This window comes from Candoia aspera, chromosome 2 (assembly GCF_035149785.1).
Source record: "Candoia aspera isolate rCanAsp1 chromosome 2, rCanAsp1.hap2, whole genome shotgun sequence".
Lineage (NCBI taxonomy): Eukaryota > Metazoa > Chordata > Lepidosauria > Squamata > Boidae > Candoia > Candoia aspera.
In genome coordinates, this window is record NC_086154.1 from 40249645 (window position 1) to 40265883 (window position 16239).

The following is a 16239-nucleotide window of genomic DNA, read 5'->3' on the forward strand; positions in this document are numbered from 1 at the left end:
ATTTAAATATGTGTATGTTCAAATAACCAAACACAGTAGGAGGAAACAGGATATGGGTGTGTAAAGAGAGCTTCCAAACTTTGTTTGCATGTTCCTGAGGCAGAAATATGGAGAAGGAATAAAAAAAAATCACCCCATCTCACCTCTAATCAGGGCAAATGTATCAATGGCACTGAGGAAACGTTTTAAGGAACCTTGCACCCAAACCGTTGATACCATGGCAAAGTGAATAAATAAATAAGTATATTCAGCTCTGTAACTTGGGAGTAAGGCTTTTCCTTTGCTTGTTATTTTTAGAATAGCAGCAAGAATATGTAAGGTGTCTTGAGGCAGCACGTTACTCGATGCAGAAGGACTTAACTGGATTGCCATTGTTCACATGTCACACATGAGCACAGTGACACATGCAGTAAATATAATCTTATGAACTTACACAACTGTAATGATATAGTAAGCAGGAACCTATGGCTGCCTCATCAGTTTTAATGTTGCCTATTTAACATTCTTCGACTCTAATCAGATTCCACCCAATGTTTGGAAGCTACGGCTCACCCGTCACATAGCAGGCTGCCTCTCAAGAAAGCTGGGCCGTGCATCATGGCCCTCCACGCTTTCTGTAGCCAACGTGCGTACATTCATGCTATTCGCTTTTGGGGTAAACAATGTTATGCAGAGTGCAGAAAAGGAGTACGAATAATATGCCAAAGAAATTAATGGCATAAGAAAAGGAAGCTTATTTGAAACTAATTTACACCAACAGCAATCATTATACTTCTCCAAACCTTTCTAGCCTTGCAAATTATTCCGCCACGTCTGTGAGACAGCTTAGATCAATGCTAGCCATTGCCCAAACAAGGAAACTAGCCTTCCCACCCAAAAGAGGGGTCCTTTCAGTCCACTACAAAACACAGATGGGTGAAAAGAGTCACAAGAATAGGGCTTCATTCGGATACACAGCAGCCACTGGAATTCTTTCATACTGCTTCTTAGCTTAGTAGGACGTATGCCTCTTGAAACCGATTCCAGTACAGCCTGCTGAGAAGCCTGACAACATCCATAAATGATTCACACGCAGCTGTTCTTCGAACTTCTCACCTCTCTATTTTTGAGAATCTAATCACATCCATCCAACCACCAGGACTTTTACCTTTTTACCTTTCCTCTAAAAATATTCAATCTTCCTTCATACATTTGTTTTATGATTTGATCCTCATTCATGATCTCAACAAACTTTTGTACCGGACATTCACTTCTGTATGGAAACCATGTTCATTCCGTACCGTATCCTTTTGTTTTAACACATACACTCCTCAATACCCTATTCCCATTCTATCCAAGTTTTCCTTAGATACCCATCTCGCAGTTCCATATAACATAGTGAGGAGAAACATGGTCACCTTGGCTTCTTTCAGGAATATTCATTCCTCATAACAGACCACATATTTACCTGCTACCTTTCTGGCAGCATTTGCATCTTTTAAATTGTTCTAGCTTTAGCAAATCTTCTAACAAGCTACATAAATTCATCTAAGTGGTACAGTAATTCATCTATGTGTGTTAGTTTCCTTGCATTTACGTAAAATTTCATATTTGGATTTTATATTTATATTTTTATTTAAGAATATTGTTTTTATTGTATTTTAATCTTTATTTATTCCAGTTTTATTGTAAACTGCCCAGAGTTGCTCTTTGCGTGAGATGGGTAGTGATAAAATCTGAAATAATAAATAAATAAATAAACAAACTTGCAGCTGTTCACTCAATTCCCCCTGCCCTAATGTATCTTGATCTTAATACATTAATTTTCAGATTGATATTCTTCACTGCATCATACAATCTATCTTTCATTAAATTATTCATGTTTCAACCAAGAACAAAGCATTATCTGGATATAAAAATTCACATGCCCAACAACACACCTTTAACTTCATAAGCATTTGTTATTAAACAACCAGGGGGACATCACACATCCTTACCTTACTCCCTGCTCAATGCTGAACCATTTGTTAAGCTTTCAATTTATTCTCACTCTTGCATTTACTTCCATACTACCTTTGCTGCATTCAGCAATTAATCCTCAACCCCATATTTATGTCAAACATTCCATAATTCCAGCCACTTCACTTTGTGATATGGTTCTTCTGTATGAACAGATGTAAAATTATTCACATGTTTCTTAATGACCTGCTGAGGAGCAAAAACCTGCCTTCACAACCCCTGCCCAGCATAAAGCTACATTTCATTTTCCAAATTTTGCTCATTGTCTTACACCCTTTCAATCAGAATTTTGCCAAACATTTCCTAGGCACATTTTAAGAAACAAACACCCTATTAATTTTGCATTCACTTTTGCTATGTTTATATAGGGGAGCAATAACAGCATTCTTCCAATTGTCAGGTACAGATGCAATCTACATAAATGTGTTGAAACAACCCATTTTTAACATTTCTCCAGTTACATAATCTATAACTGGATCTTGCAATTTTTCAAGAGTCTTACAGTATTTATGACCTATTTTTTAGACAGTAATACTTCTTCAGTTCTACTCTTCAACCTATCATTATCATTCCTGCACAAATCTCTAAAATACTCCTTTCAGCTTTCCCTTATTTCAGTTCCAAGGCTCTTTACATACTTTTAAAACAATTTTTATATCCATCAAGATTTCTCTGCATTTTCTGTGCTTCTTTTAATCTTATCAATTCCTTGCTCTCTTTGACTACAATTTGCATTTAAAAAAATATATTTCTCATGGTCTTTCTTTCACTGTCATTTTTGCTGTAATCATACATTATGCATTTCATCCACAGCCACTTTCATTTCATCACTCCACTAAGCATCCTTTTTCATACATTAGCATAACTATATATTTGTACAGTACTCTCTATTATACTTATTTTCAGCAGCTTCTACATCTTCTTTCCTTATATCCCCTTTCCATTCATTATGTTGAACAATTAATATAACTTCTAATACTTGTTTCCAGACAAGCCATAACTTATCCTAGAGGACTCATAACTTGTCCTTGCATTCTTATTTCTTTTACTACTTTTGTCTTCTTTCAAGTCTATTTTTCCAAAAAAATTAGAATCATCACCCTTTTATGTTTTGTGAATTCCCTCTTTCATTACGATCAGATCAAACTTTTATATTCAATAATTCACTGCATTTATAAGTTAAACCACATATCCAAAACAGAGTCTTCTAAGCAGTTACTTGCCAAACAGTCATTATTGAGTTTCTAAATGGTTCAATCACTTTTTCTGCATCTTTCTGTCTTATTCTTACTCATCCATTCATGTCATCTAGCAGAGTCTCCTTAGATTACATTTACTCAGAATGTTGCACAGTTTTCCCAAAAGTCACCCCTTTCCTCCATTCAAGATGTAACTATCACCAATCTATGAATTCCTGTTTTTATACACACCCACAACATAGATGATACCAATTCATACTCTCTGACATACACTTTAGCCTTTTCATTCATAATTAAACCTACACCTTCACTTCCCTGCATATATTTGTCCACTTCAGTCCAGAAATCAGACCGCCTTTATTCAGTTCTATTTCATCTTTCCTTTTACGTTTCACAAACATGCAATATAACTGTTTTTCTTTCATTATGCAGCTAGCAGTAAGGAGAGTACTGGTCAGTTTTCACACATTTTCACCAGCATACCATAAGTGCAATCAAAGCCATTTTATCCCAAGCATGCTAATGTTATTTTATGCAACTAGGATCTCTAATTTAGAGGTTACCTTGCAAGCCAATAAACTGTTCCCCATATCCCATAAACAGGAAGAATATGGAGTATACCAACAATCAGGATGCACCTTGCATATTCTCCAAATTTAAAACCTTCTAAATATCTCTGGGTTAAATAAAAGTTTCTCCAATAGTGGTCCCAATCTACAGGTGTATTCTAACAGGTTTGTATGTTCCCATTTCACTGGACTGATTATCTCTAGAGGTGGCAGAGGCTTCCTATACTCTTTATTCCAATATAATTAAATCCTGTGTGCTTCTGCTTGTATACTGCTCTCTGGTACAGGAAACATTCTCCAGTGTATGAGGGATGTACTATCATCATTAGAAAGCAAATGTGAGATCTCTCAGAGAGGGAAAAGATTTTATTGTTTTTCTGCTGAAATGCTGAAAGTTTTCATGGATGGTAACTTAGTTTTCCAAATGCAGGCACTGAGGTCTAGTAAAATATAGCAATATTTTAAATATTGCTAGTAAAATATAGCAATATTTTGGTTTATTGTATTTTTACAAATGATGTGACATCCTGAGTGCCTAGGAAATAAAATATAAATGCAAACATCATTTATTGTGGAGTCCTTGGTGCTCTCTGAGCCTTGTTTTCTTGCAGATGTTTCATTGCCAGACTAGGCAACATCTTCAGAGCGAAGAGGGAGTGGGCCTTGCTCTCAGGTTATATACCGTGGCTTGCCCTGCTTGTGTTGGTAGGGGTATTCTCTCTTTGGGAGTTGATTGGGCTGTTGTTTGCTGTTTGGTTGATTGCCTGAGTTAATAGTTGGTATTTGTTTAATCTGAGATGGGTGTCCATGATCATGAGCCGTATCATTTTTCGCCCACTTTGTTGTGCTATCTTCCATCCAGCTGTGCAGTTGATTGGAGGTTTGTAACTGACACTGGAGGGCAGGGCATTCTGTCGCATGCATTCATGCAGAAAGAACAGCTGTTCTTTGGTAGAAGTTTGCCTACCTGCAGATTTCTCCCATTTGCGTGCTTTCTGGAGTGTTTGATGCCCATACTCAGGCAATCAACCAAGCAGCAAACAACAACCCAATCAAAGAACTCCCAAGGAGAGAACAACACCCCCACCAACACAAGCAGGGCAAGCCACAGTATATAAACTGAGAGCAAGGCCCACTCCCTCTTTGCACTGAAGATGTTGCCTAGTCTGCCAATGAAACGTCTGCAAGACAACAACAAGGCTCAGAGAGCACCAAGGACTCCACAGTTCAACCCTGAGCTACAAATATTCACTTCGATTGGTATAACATTTGTTTTCTAAATCTTTCCATATTTAAAAATCTGTCCAAAGAGAATACATTGAACTACAGGGTTTTTATTAAAAATGCAAAGGGTTACAAAAATAGAAATATAAGAGCCCTGATGGGTAAGGCCAAAAACCAATTTAGTCCACAATGTTATGATTTAAGTCACCAAAGAGAAAATTCACCAATAGGACCTAAGGATGATAAGCCCTGTTCTACTTTTGCTGAACGACAACTGGCATTTAAGATATGCCCCCTGGATTCAGAGGATAGTACAGAAACATTGGCACTAATATAGAAAGACCTATTTAAAACCATCTCAGCTGGAGAACATCATCATATTTGATAGCAGCAAATTCCATGATTTAACTATGACCAAAAATAATTCCTTTAATCCCCTAATTATATTTTTAATGGATGGCTCCAAGTTCTAATATTACAAGAGAAGAAAAGCTTATCTTTGTCATACAGGTAGTCCCTTTAGCAACAATTGGGACTTCCAATCCGGTCACTAAGTGACAAGGTCTCTAAGTGGAAAATCACGTTACTGTGCTTACTTTTTTACTTCAGCTTTCCTTTGCTTTAAAGTGCCAGAAGGATGTGACCCCAAACAGCCGGCTGAGCCCAAATGGCAGGGAAGGTTTTCGGAACTCAACTCACAAGGAAGCTGGGTAAAAGAGCAAATCTTATAGCCCTTTTCCCCCACTCCCCCCACCCTTTGGAATGCTCACCCTGGCACTGGGATAATTAGCAAGAAGGATATTAATATCTGTATTTACATACATTGGAAAGGAAGAGATTTATCAGGCACACAATGGGGAATACACATCAAAAGGAATGCGCTGGTACCAGTTGTTTGTCTAGTGTGCAGCTCTGAGCCCCAAGTCCCTTAGGAGGCAAACAAAAGCTGAAACTGATTAAAGTATTGTCAGTTACAGGCAGCAGCTGCCAGACAGCAGCTGCCAGACAGCATCAACTAATTAAGGTCACAGAGCTGAGTTTGTTAACTTCTTGTTAGCACTTTTTAGGGATGCACTGCGCTGCAGAGAAAAGCAACTCAGGAAGAGATAGCTTGTTTAGGCAATCTCTCTGCTCTGCAGGGCAGGCACAGGACAGCACACACTGACTGACTGTAATGGTGAACACGTGACTGAGAGAGATGCTGTGATGGTTGTAAATGCAGGCATTGGTCGGTAAGTTACTTTTTCATCACCGTTGTAACCGCAAATGGTTGCTGCCTGAGGCAACTGCTAAGCAAGGTCTACTTGAACACGGTTACATGATTTTATATCTTTTGTCAGAACCTTGAATTGCACCCAGAAACTAGGTTTCAGCCAAACACCAATGGTATTACATGGGCATATTATGGCTCCCCCTTCACTGCCTGCACTGCCACTTCAAGGGCAGCCTCATATGGATGCAGTGCGATAGTCAAATATGGGATGACTAGGATGTGAGTGACTATCTGGAGGACCTCCTGGCTCAGGAAATGCACAACTGGTACACCAGATGAATGTGTGCTCTTCAAGCAGGAGCTATGAGTCAAGACCCCCCCCCAAGTTGCACACCAGTCCTGGCTGAGAAAATTCTATCCCATCCAAGAGTAAGATGGAAAAATTCCAGGACCGAGGTGGAGGGGGGCAGTCACAGAACCATTCAGTCTTGCTGGGGTTGAGCCTGAATCTATTCCTCCTCATCCAGACCCTGGGACAGAACTTTGACAGCATCATCTGGGTGGCTCAGGATCAAGATATACAACATAGTACCATCAGCATACTAATGATATGTGCCCTGAACTGATGGATGACCTCACTCAGTAGCCTCATGTAGATTTAAATAGAAGGGGTAAGAGTATCAAGCCCTGGAGCACCACACAGGTTAGGGGCCTCGGCCTCAATTTCTCCCGCCATCTGGAATTGCCCACACAGAGAGGAGACCTACTATAGAATGAAGCCTCACGTAAATCTTAAACAGAAGGGGTGAAAGGATCAAGCCCTGAGGCACTGCACAGGTTAGGGGCCTTGGCCTCAATTACTCAGTGGCAGCCAGGCATCTACCACAAACCAAACAGCATCTCTAGACCATCTACTATTTCCAACTATGTTCTGGACTAAATTCAGAACACTGGATTTAACCTTTAAAGCTTTAAACAATTTAGGGCTTGGCTATTTGACTTCTCAACCATTCCCATGACACAGTAGTTCCCATGTCATCAGAGGGATACTTAAGGCAATGAATTAATTGGAACATATAATCAAAATACTTTACAATCAGTTGTGCTGAACCAGTAGCCTGAGGCATCAGTCATACTCGGCATTCTTTCTTCCTTTTCTTTTATTACAAAAGTGGCAATGAATGCTTGTACATAGTAGTATGCTGTAAACATAGGCTGCAATTTTGAACACCTAACTATTCTAAAAGCTCAGTGTACCTAGGACACTTTTAATCTGCATAACAGGAAGTGAGATTATATCCAGACAAAACTTTGCCTATGTGCCCACATAGCAACAGTAAGCAGAATGCTGAAGAATTTATTGTGAAGCTTTCTTGGTGGACTATGGTTAAATTCTACTGAAATGAGAGTCCAGGGAATTACAATTAACCAAAAAGGTAAAACAAATGTACAGTCGTTTCAACTGATACAGGCAGTATGTGATGTACACTGAGAACAAAACAATTAAGCAAATCTTATTTATGTGAACTCAGAATTCACTTTGTGTAGAAAAGCTATTCATGAACAGTTTCAAGGGAGACTTAACAGGAATCTCATGAAAGTTCAGAAAGTCGCTATTTATCAAGTAAATATCTGCTATAGCTCTAAAAACTGATAAGCAACAGCTTGTTTTGGAATTTGGTCTTGCTGATAAGGCTGCAATTGTAAAAAGAACAGGGATGAATGCAGAACTGGATTTCCAAAGAGAAAGGTGTGGCTACTCTCTCTCAACAATGAGGCCACATCAAATGTCCAACAGAAAAACAGCATAGCTTTTGCCCAAGCTTTAACTATTTGTTACATTACAAAGCAAGGAGGGATGACTTGCAAAAATAATTTGTCCTCAAAAAAGTGTGGGGAGGGGAAGAGAGAGAAGAGTCAGAGCAGGAGAGACAGCTCTAGCAGTATTGAGCCCTAGTGAACACAAACGATAAGAGCAAGAACAAAGACAGCCACAGAAAAATAGGGAATGACAAACACATTTGATGTAAAACAAACAAGTGCTCTCATTCAAAAGAAAAAAAATCCTCAACAGGAATCTGACCCTTCGGTAGACTTCTTTGGCTAGTATATTAGAATGGGAAGAAAAATAAGACTCTTAATTCTATTGCCAACCATGGTTTATTTATTATAACTATTTCTTTTGGGAAGCAAGTGTTGTACACTAAAGAAGCTCCCATAATTGTCAAATTAATGCCACCCCAATGATATTTATTGGGGGAAAGAACCAATATATATATTCTGCTTTAAAAAAAGTGTGTGCGCATGCATGTTTTAATATTCTCCTGTGTGCCAAAAAGGAGATGTCCTAACCCTTACAATATAGTTAGACCCTTGCAATACATGTATTTGTTTAATCTGTGTATGGCCATTGTTTTTAAAATAGATCTAATAGAATGCTTACCTTCATTACGAAATTATACTTAAAGAGGTTTTTGGGGGGAATGGGTGGGTATGCAAAAGATCTCATTGTCAAGGGGCTGGGAAAAATGGGTAAAGGAAATGGCCATTGTTAAAATAATATATATTTAAAATCACAACCCTTACCATGCAGTTTGTAGAATGTTTAATTAAAAGCACCTCAATGAATGATGCGGTTAAAAACCTCTATCCCACAGGGATCTGTGAGTCTCCACTCAGCTCAGAGAATACCACAACAGATGGCTAAATGGTATACCTCAGAGTAAGATAACTTCATGTGTTTTAAATAAATAGGTAGGTAGCATTTATGGAAAAGTTTCAGATCCCCAAAGATTGATGTTTCTACTGAGTAAGATGAAACCTTCATTTCTCCATGTTCAAAGAGTAAGAACTACTTAATCTTTTCTCACTTGCTGCCTTCTAATTATTTGTCTCCCCTTTCTGATTTTTTATATTTTTCAAATAAAAAGTGTTCTAATTAAAGGTGTTCTGTCAATTCAAACATGCTCATTTAATTATGACAGCATGCAATTGTACCTTCTGGCTGTGTAATACTTTTGGCATTTATTAAATTACATGCTTTCATTAAAGTACTGAAGAGTTAAAAAATGTTAAAAATGGTTTCAATCTTAAAAAATTGAGTTGCGACTCCCTTTTGAGATAGTTAAAATAATAAAAATGTGTATTGCTATTATAAATTATTAATAAAATAATTGAATATGTTGTAATGAGATTAGTATTTTATTTGTCAATCCTTAATTAGATTGGGGATTTCTATACTTTCTCCAATCCCAAATTATCAGTTCAGGACTGCCATTTTAGACATGCCCATTTAAGTGAACTGTAAAACATCTTTCTTGATAACTTAAGAATAACAGTAAAATACCATTATGTATAATCAGATTATGGTCTAATTTTAAAATTACAACTACAACAAGGTCTTGCTTCAAGGTCTGCAAATGGCATCAAGACTGTCAAGACTCGTTAGCACTAGTTTTGGGGGTCAAAGGAAGAACTGACAAAATATCTTAATTAGATTTATACCAAACATCACAGAAAAATAAATGATATTTATGATCTATTTCTTCCCACTAATGAAGCCTGATCTAACTATTCCCTAGCTTGCATAAAACTACACAAATGTTTATCTTGCATTTGGGTTCTTTTGTTTCCAATGCAAAACAAATTATACTTTAACATTAGGTGTATCTGGAGCTAGGATATATTTTTAGAGAAACATACCTTTGGACTGGTTGGGAGCATAACAAGCCAGCATTAGAAATACTGTACTGACTAACAACCAGTTTTCAAGCTCAGTGCTAATATTAATTATACCAACTGAGTCTTAGAAGGAATTTTTCTGCAACATATTCACCCTTTGTAATTTATAAATAATCGAAAAGGCTGTGCTTAAACATTCTTCATCCAACAAGATTAGGACTATAGGACTATTTTGAAACTGAGTCCAGGGCTACCTAAACTTTAAAAATTAGTATAGGCATTCACAGAATTGAAACGTTATGACAGGAAGCAGAAGACAGAAATGGTGATTTGGAAGGGAGGAAACCTAAGTATTTAAGCCAGAAGTGAATATATATGTATAAACCAAATTATTTGTAAGGATACTGTTCCCAAGATTATTAATAGTAAATGAATGCTGGCATCCAAACAGTTCTGAATATGCCTTAAGATTAGTAGTATCAATGAAAGACTGGACTGCTAAGTGCTCACCGGTATCTTTCTTCCTGTAGAGCCTGCATTATCAAGGAATAATCTCGCTGATAGTGAACCTTGAGATCTTCAAAGGATTCCTCCAGTCGTACTTGAACCTCTCTAATCTCTTGAATCTCATGCAGTATTGCATCAAACCCTGAGTTCTGCATTTCCAGAGTGTTTGTTTTGGAGCTTGGTGCTCCCAAGGGGACTCCTGCGGTGCTATTGGCTCCCACTGAGCCTGATGTAGCACTGGAACAATCTTCCTCACTGCCATATTTTGGGCTCGACTGAAAGTTATGAACACCTAAAGTCTTTCCTCCAGTCCCATCTTCTTGACTTTCTTCCAAAGCATCCTTCAGATTAGTAATATTGTCGGCACTTCCAAACTTGTTTCTAAGAAGTGAGGCAATTTCCCGAGGTTTAGAAGCAACAGCTCCAGCTGCTGAATGAGTTGCCTGGGAAAAGCTGGAAAGTCCACCTTTAACACTATCTACTACACCTTCGCTGAAGCCAGTGACTTTTGCTCCTACATCCTTTAGCCCTTGGTGCATATCCCTCAAGACGTCTTTGGGCTGTCGATGAATGCCATTCTGTTCAATCTCTCGCAGCTTCCGATGATAGTGCTCTAGCTTCTTTTGCAACTGGAGGATTGTCTGGGATGATTTCTGGTTCTTCTTCTCAAACACCTGCTTAATTCGGGCACTCTGCTGCTTGTCAGCATTATTGGCTAATTTCAGGTATTCTGCCACATTGTCATCCCGAGCTGTTTGCTCTATTTTGATTTGCTCTGTAAGTTTTAGTATTTTCTGCTGCAGATGTGTGATGGCCACTTTTGTGCGTTGTGGATCTGGTGTTCCATCAACAGAGTCTGCATTGATACTGCAGTCTGTGCTTGATGCCACTGCGCTAGTTGTTTGTGCTAGGCTACTTACATCTAATCGTTCGATCTGGAAAAAGAATTAAAAAATGAACATGAAAGTCTGATTTGATAATGGCAATGTCATAAAAATGCAAACAAATCTGAGTTTCTTAAAAAGTTGAAGGAAAAAGTCAGTAAATTTCAGTATGAGCTGTTAGCATCAATAAAGAAAATGATAAAGAAATATGGATAGACATTATATAGTACTCTGTCATACTATATATTATTTTGTGAGATCGTATCTCACATATTATTTTGTGAGATAGAGAGGACAGCAAACTTAAATTTCAAAATAATTAAGTCTGTCTTGTTACCTATCAAAAAACCTAAACTATGCATGTCAAAATCCCTCATAAATACACAATTATGATTCCCTGCTATGTGCCCTAGTGTGATCACACAGATCACTAGGATCCACAAATCAATAAAAGACAAGACCTATTTAGAAGCTGGCCTTAGCAACTTCAGATAGGATTCCTGTAGAAATGGTAAAAACTGAAGGGGGTGGGTGGGTGTTCAAGCAACAGCGTAAGGCAGGGGTAGACAATGTATTATCTTCCACATGTTTTAGACCAGGATTCCTCAACCTTGGCAACTCTAAGCTGTGTGGGCTTGAACTCCCAGAATTCTGGGAGTTGAAGCCCGCACAGCTTAGAGTTGCCAAGGTTGAGGAACCTTGTTTTAGACTACAACCCCCCAAACCCTTTGTCACTGGCTACACTAGCTGAGATAAGAATTGGTTCCAAACATCTGAAAGGTATCGAGATACCTACCTCAGGTGTAAGGGATCAGTTTCGGATAGTATGTATAGTTTCTAGGCAATTCTACTCAGCTTTCAGAGCTAAAATATTTCAGTTTATAGGAAGAGCAAAATTTCCACAGAAGTTATCTACGTTTTCCAAAGTAAAGGTACATACACAAACTTTACAGGCTATACTGGAAATGGTCACATGAAAATGGTTTTAATCTTTTAATCATGTAGGTATTCTTAACCAGTAAATGTCTTAAGAATTCATATATGTAGGTAAAATGTAATTTACTCATCTATTTTCTAGCAAAGAAGTTATTCTTACTTTTTTAGCCTACCTTGGCTTTCCTGAGGTGCAAGAGTTGTTCCCAATGCATGACTTGAACAAAGGACCAACATGCCTACAACTGCTCTGCTGAAAGCTGGCTGAATGTTTTAAAACTAAGTTTCAAGGAAGGCAGCTCACTACAGAAACTGGTGAATCATTTAATTACTCTGCAGCTCCTCCCCAAACAGGGAACTTATTAGGCTTCCTAACTGGAGTATGAAAAATAGCAACATGACTTCATTAGAAGCCAGCCCTTTATGAAGATAAAAGCTCCCTTCCTCCTTCCTTAAAAAAACCCCTGCCTAAATAAATTGAAAGCTGTAAAAGCTCACCAACATGGAGTATCCGGATAAAACCCAAACATTATCAAGGGCAAAGGCCCATCCGGGTCTTGATGGAAGGATGATCCAGAATAGCTTTTTTTAAACATAAAGTGGAGTCCATGGAGGAGAAATGCTAGTTTGTTACTCATTTCTTTTCATATGTAATTGTTCAGTAGTTTCAAGAACTACAGGGGTTATTTGTTTTCAGAACAGGACTACACAACCTCCTACTTACCAGCCGAAGCAAACAAGTATGTACCTGTGTGGCTGTGAACATGCCAGAGATTAAGAGACTGGTCAAATTAAGCTCTGAGTAACCCTCCAAGTCTGAATGCTTGTGAGGTGACAACTACTGGTCACGTGCTCCATTAGCAGCAATGGATTAGGTTTGAGTCTAAACAGGGAAAATTTCATTATAGTATGCCTTCAACAAGGAAAGGCTGTAGATGAGGTAAGGCAGAAACTAAGATGTAATATTTACTTTAAGCTAACTCTTGAAACGGAAATGATTTAGCGAGGGAAAGTGAAAGAAAATGCATACAGAAAATGATGGCTAGAAGGAAAACAGAACCATGCCACTTTAAAAGAACAGAGAGACAGAGAGATTCCAAAAAGAGAATATAAGATCTACAAAAGATTTATGTAATGGAAAGACTGGAATCTGTCCACCCCTGTTCTAGGAAACAATGGCAGGATGCCTACTCATGTGAAAGATTTATGAATTATTTCTAAAGCTTTGTAATAGGGATTTACTCAGCTGACAGGCACTGATGGTCCACCCCAATACTGGTCAGATGTTAATCAAGTTCAAAAGGAAACTAACCAACAGCTTACCAACCCAGAGGACTGCTGGCAGTAAGAGGAAGAATTGGCTCTTTCTAAAAAAACAGTTTCCAACGTGGCAACCTGGAGGGGGCAAAGCTGGCTCTCCTCCTCCACCTGTTACCTGGCTTCGCTCTTTCAAAGCCCCTCCATTTCCAACCCCACCACAGGTGATCTGTGGGATCAGAAACCTGGTGGGTAAACATCTGGCTATCCCTTTTCACCTACTATCTCCCAGCATGGGGATCACCTGCCTGGGCTGAGAAAGATGGCAGAGCAAAAGTGAAATATAGTTTTAAGTTGCCAGGTCTCTGATTCCATAAGACTGAAGACTCTGGAGGTTTGAAAGAACTCCCTGGCAAAAACAGGGCTGAAGAGTCCCAACATGGCTAAACCCATCACAAGCCACACTGATTCAGTTTTGTTTGTCCCCTTATTTATTTTATCAATTTATATGGCTGCCCAACTTGCAAATTGTGGCTCCATCAGTAGATGTGCCACTGAGTCAGCTGAATTTCCTGGACCATTTTCAAGAGCCATCTCAGAACACTTCTCTCTAGAAGCTACAATTGTACATGAAGAGGGTCAAGGTTTTTAGAGGTTGGAGCAAGTGTAATTAGAGACAGGTGCTATGCTCCTTTTAGAAAAAGTGCTACCTGCCAGTATCCCTAGGCTGTGCAATTATTCCAAAAGGATCTCTATTTTTTGGCAAAAATGAGATTGCTCCTGCTGAATATATTGAGAATGGGCAACAATTTTTAAATAAACATTAATTTCCATGGATGCATGAATATTGCATCCATGGAAGCAATATTTCGAAGGGGAAATATTTTCTATAGGAAAATATGCACACACACCCTTAAAAGACTAGGTTATTTGTTTCAGAAGTATTTGTCACATATACATTTATTTACATTTAATTAAAGAAATTCTTTTACTTATTTATATTATGCATGCACAATTAACAAAACAATATTTAAACTTAAAAAAAAATACAAAAGAGGCAAGCCCAAACTAAAAATACAAACTAAAAAGAAAAGAAGATATTATATATCTCATATTTTATACTTGTCAATAGTCACTGGTTTACTACTGAATACACTACTATAATATGAACAGTACAAAATATTATTGTAAAATATCATGAACTCTCTGCCATGGAAACACATATTGCTACATCCTTTGGTTAGCTGAAAATACTGTCTTTTCCAAAACAGATATATCACATTTCCAACAACCATTCTTTGACATCTGAAATAATACATTTCCAATTTCTCAGTATGATTTGTTTAACCACTCCCTATGCTTGATACAACCATAATTCCCGATAAACAGTCAAATTTCAAAGCTTTGGTATATAGTTCATCAACATCTTTAACATTTAAAGATTTCCCCACAAATCTGCTTATATGCATTATTAACACAGTATCTCTAAAATATCATATGGGTCAGTGAAGCCTCAATTTTTTTATACTTCCAGCAAAAAAAATCTGATATCCATTCTTTCAAATACATTATTTGGGGAGTCCAATATACCCTAAATACAATGTTTGATGAATCGACTTTAATTTCAGATCTGCTGGTACCATTCTAACATTTTTAAGGACATGAATCCATTGATGGGGCTTTAACTAAAGAAATGCTTGAGTTTCTTGGAGCGACAAGGGTAGATCTTGGGGAAAATTGATGGAAAGGAAATAAGTAAAAGAAAGTAGAATGAAAGTAGAATGTACTTTCTACTTAAAGAGTAGAAGAGTGGGTGCTTGTTGTTGTTATAACTGTTATATTCTTATGTTTTATGTAAAATGCCAGTAGTCAGCTGAGCTAAGCAGTATAAAAATAGTTGTATAAGATATGCATGTGGTAACATTAGAGACATGTGAATTACAGATATGAATGTATGTGTACTTTTGTTACATACAATGCTTTGTTGTTGGCTGAGAACCTGAATGATTTCCAGCAAATGTTAGATTATATGATACAATGAGTTGGCTGGGTTTGAAAATTAATCTATTGAAGATCAAGGCAGCCATGTCTGAAAGGGAAAACGAAGTGTACAATTGCAAGTTATATATGAATAATGAAACACTAGACCAAGTGCATGAGATTATATTCAAATACATGCTTATTAAAAATGGGACCATCGATGGAGAAATTTAAAAACATTCAAATACCGATAGAATCAAACTGGGGAATATGTGGTCTTTTGCAAGGAACAAATTTTTGTTGAAATAGCTGGGCCTAAAAACATTCTCCCTGCCTGCCCTACCCTGCCCCCCCCCAAAGGTATATAAAATTGAGAGTTGGGTATGTCAGGAGAAACAAAAAGTAAGCTGGATACGGTGGAAATGGGATGCTTAAGAAGTATGTATGGTAAAATGAGATATGGTCATGAAAGAACAGTTGCTGAATGAATGTGGACTGAATACAAAAGTGACTGATCAATACAACAGAAGAACATTGAGGTGGTTTTATCAGATAGAATGAATGAGGATCAGATTGCAAAACAAATACATGAAAGAAGAGTGAATAGGTCAAGAGAAAGAGGAACAGGTACAGTGAAAGGAGGTAATGTAAACAAATTTTAACCTATGTCTCTATAATTCCTCTTTCTCATGTCATGCCTTTAATTTCTTTGGCTTTATTTCGTACTCTTTTTCTGCATTCTTCTTAAAGTGCTTACCCTGAAAAGGAATAGAATGGATATGCATGTTCAAAAT

General features: G+C 37.7%; 1 protein-coding gene across 4 annotated transcripts in view; it reads right to left on the reverse strand.

Annotated features, from left to right (window-relative positions):
- Positions 1 to 16239, reverse strand: part of TMCC1 (transmembrane and coiled-coil domain family 1) — a 137604-nt gene that overhangs the window by 10031 nt on the left and 111334 nt on the right. For 3 of the 4 annotated variants that reach the window (XM_063291645.1, XM_063291646.1, XM_063291648.1), the window contains one exon: positions 10395 to 11326. In XM_063291645.1, coding sequence (XP_063147715.1) covers positions 10395 to 11326 — 932 coding nt within the window. Of the gene's footprint in view, positions 1 to 10394; positions 11327 to 12384; positions 12469 to 16239 lie in introns of those variants that run through there. The other variant, XM_063291647.1, reaches the window with a different exon arrangement.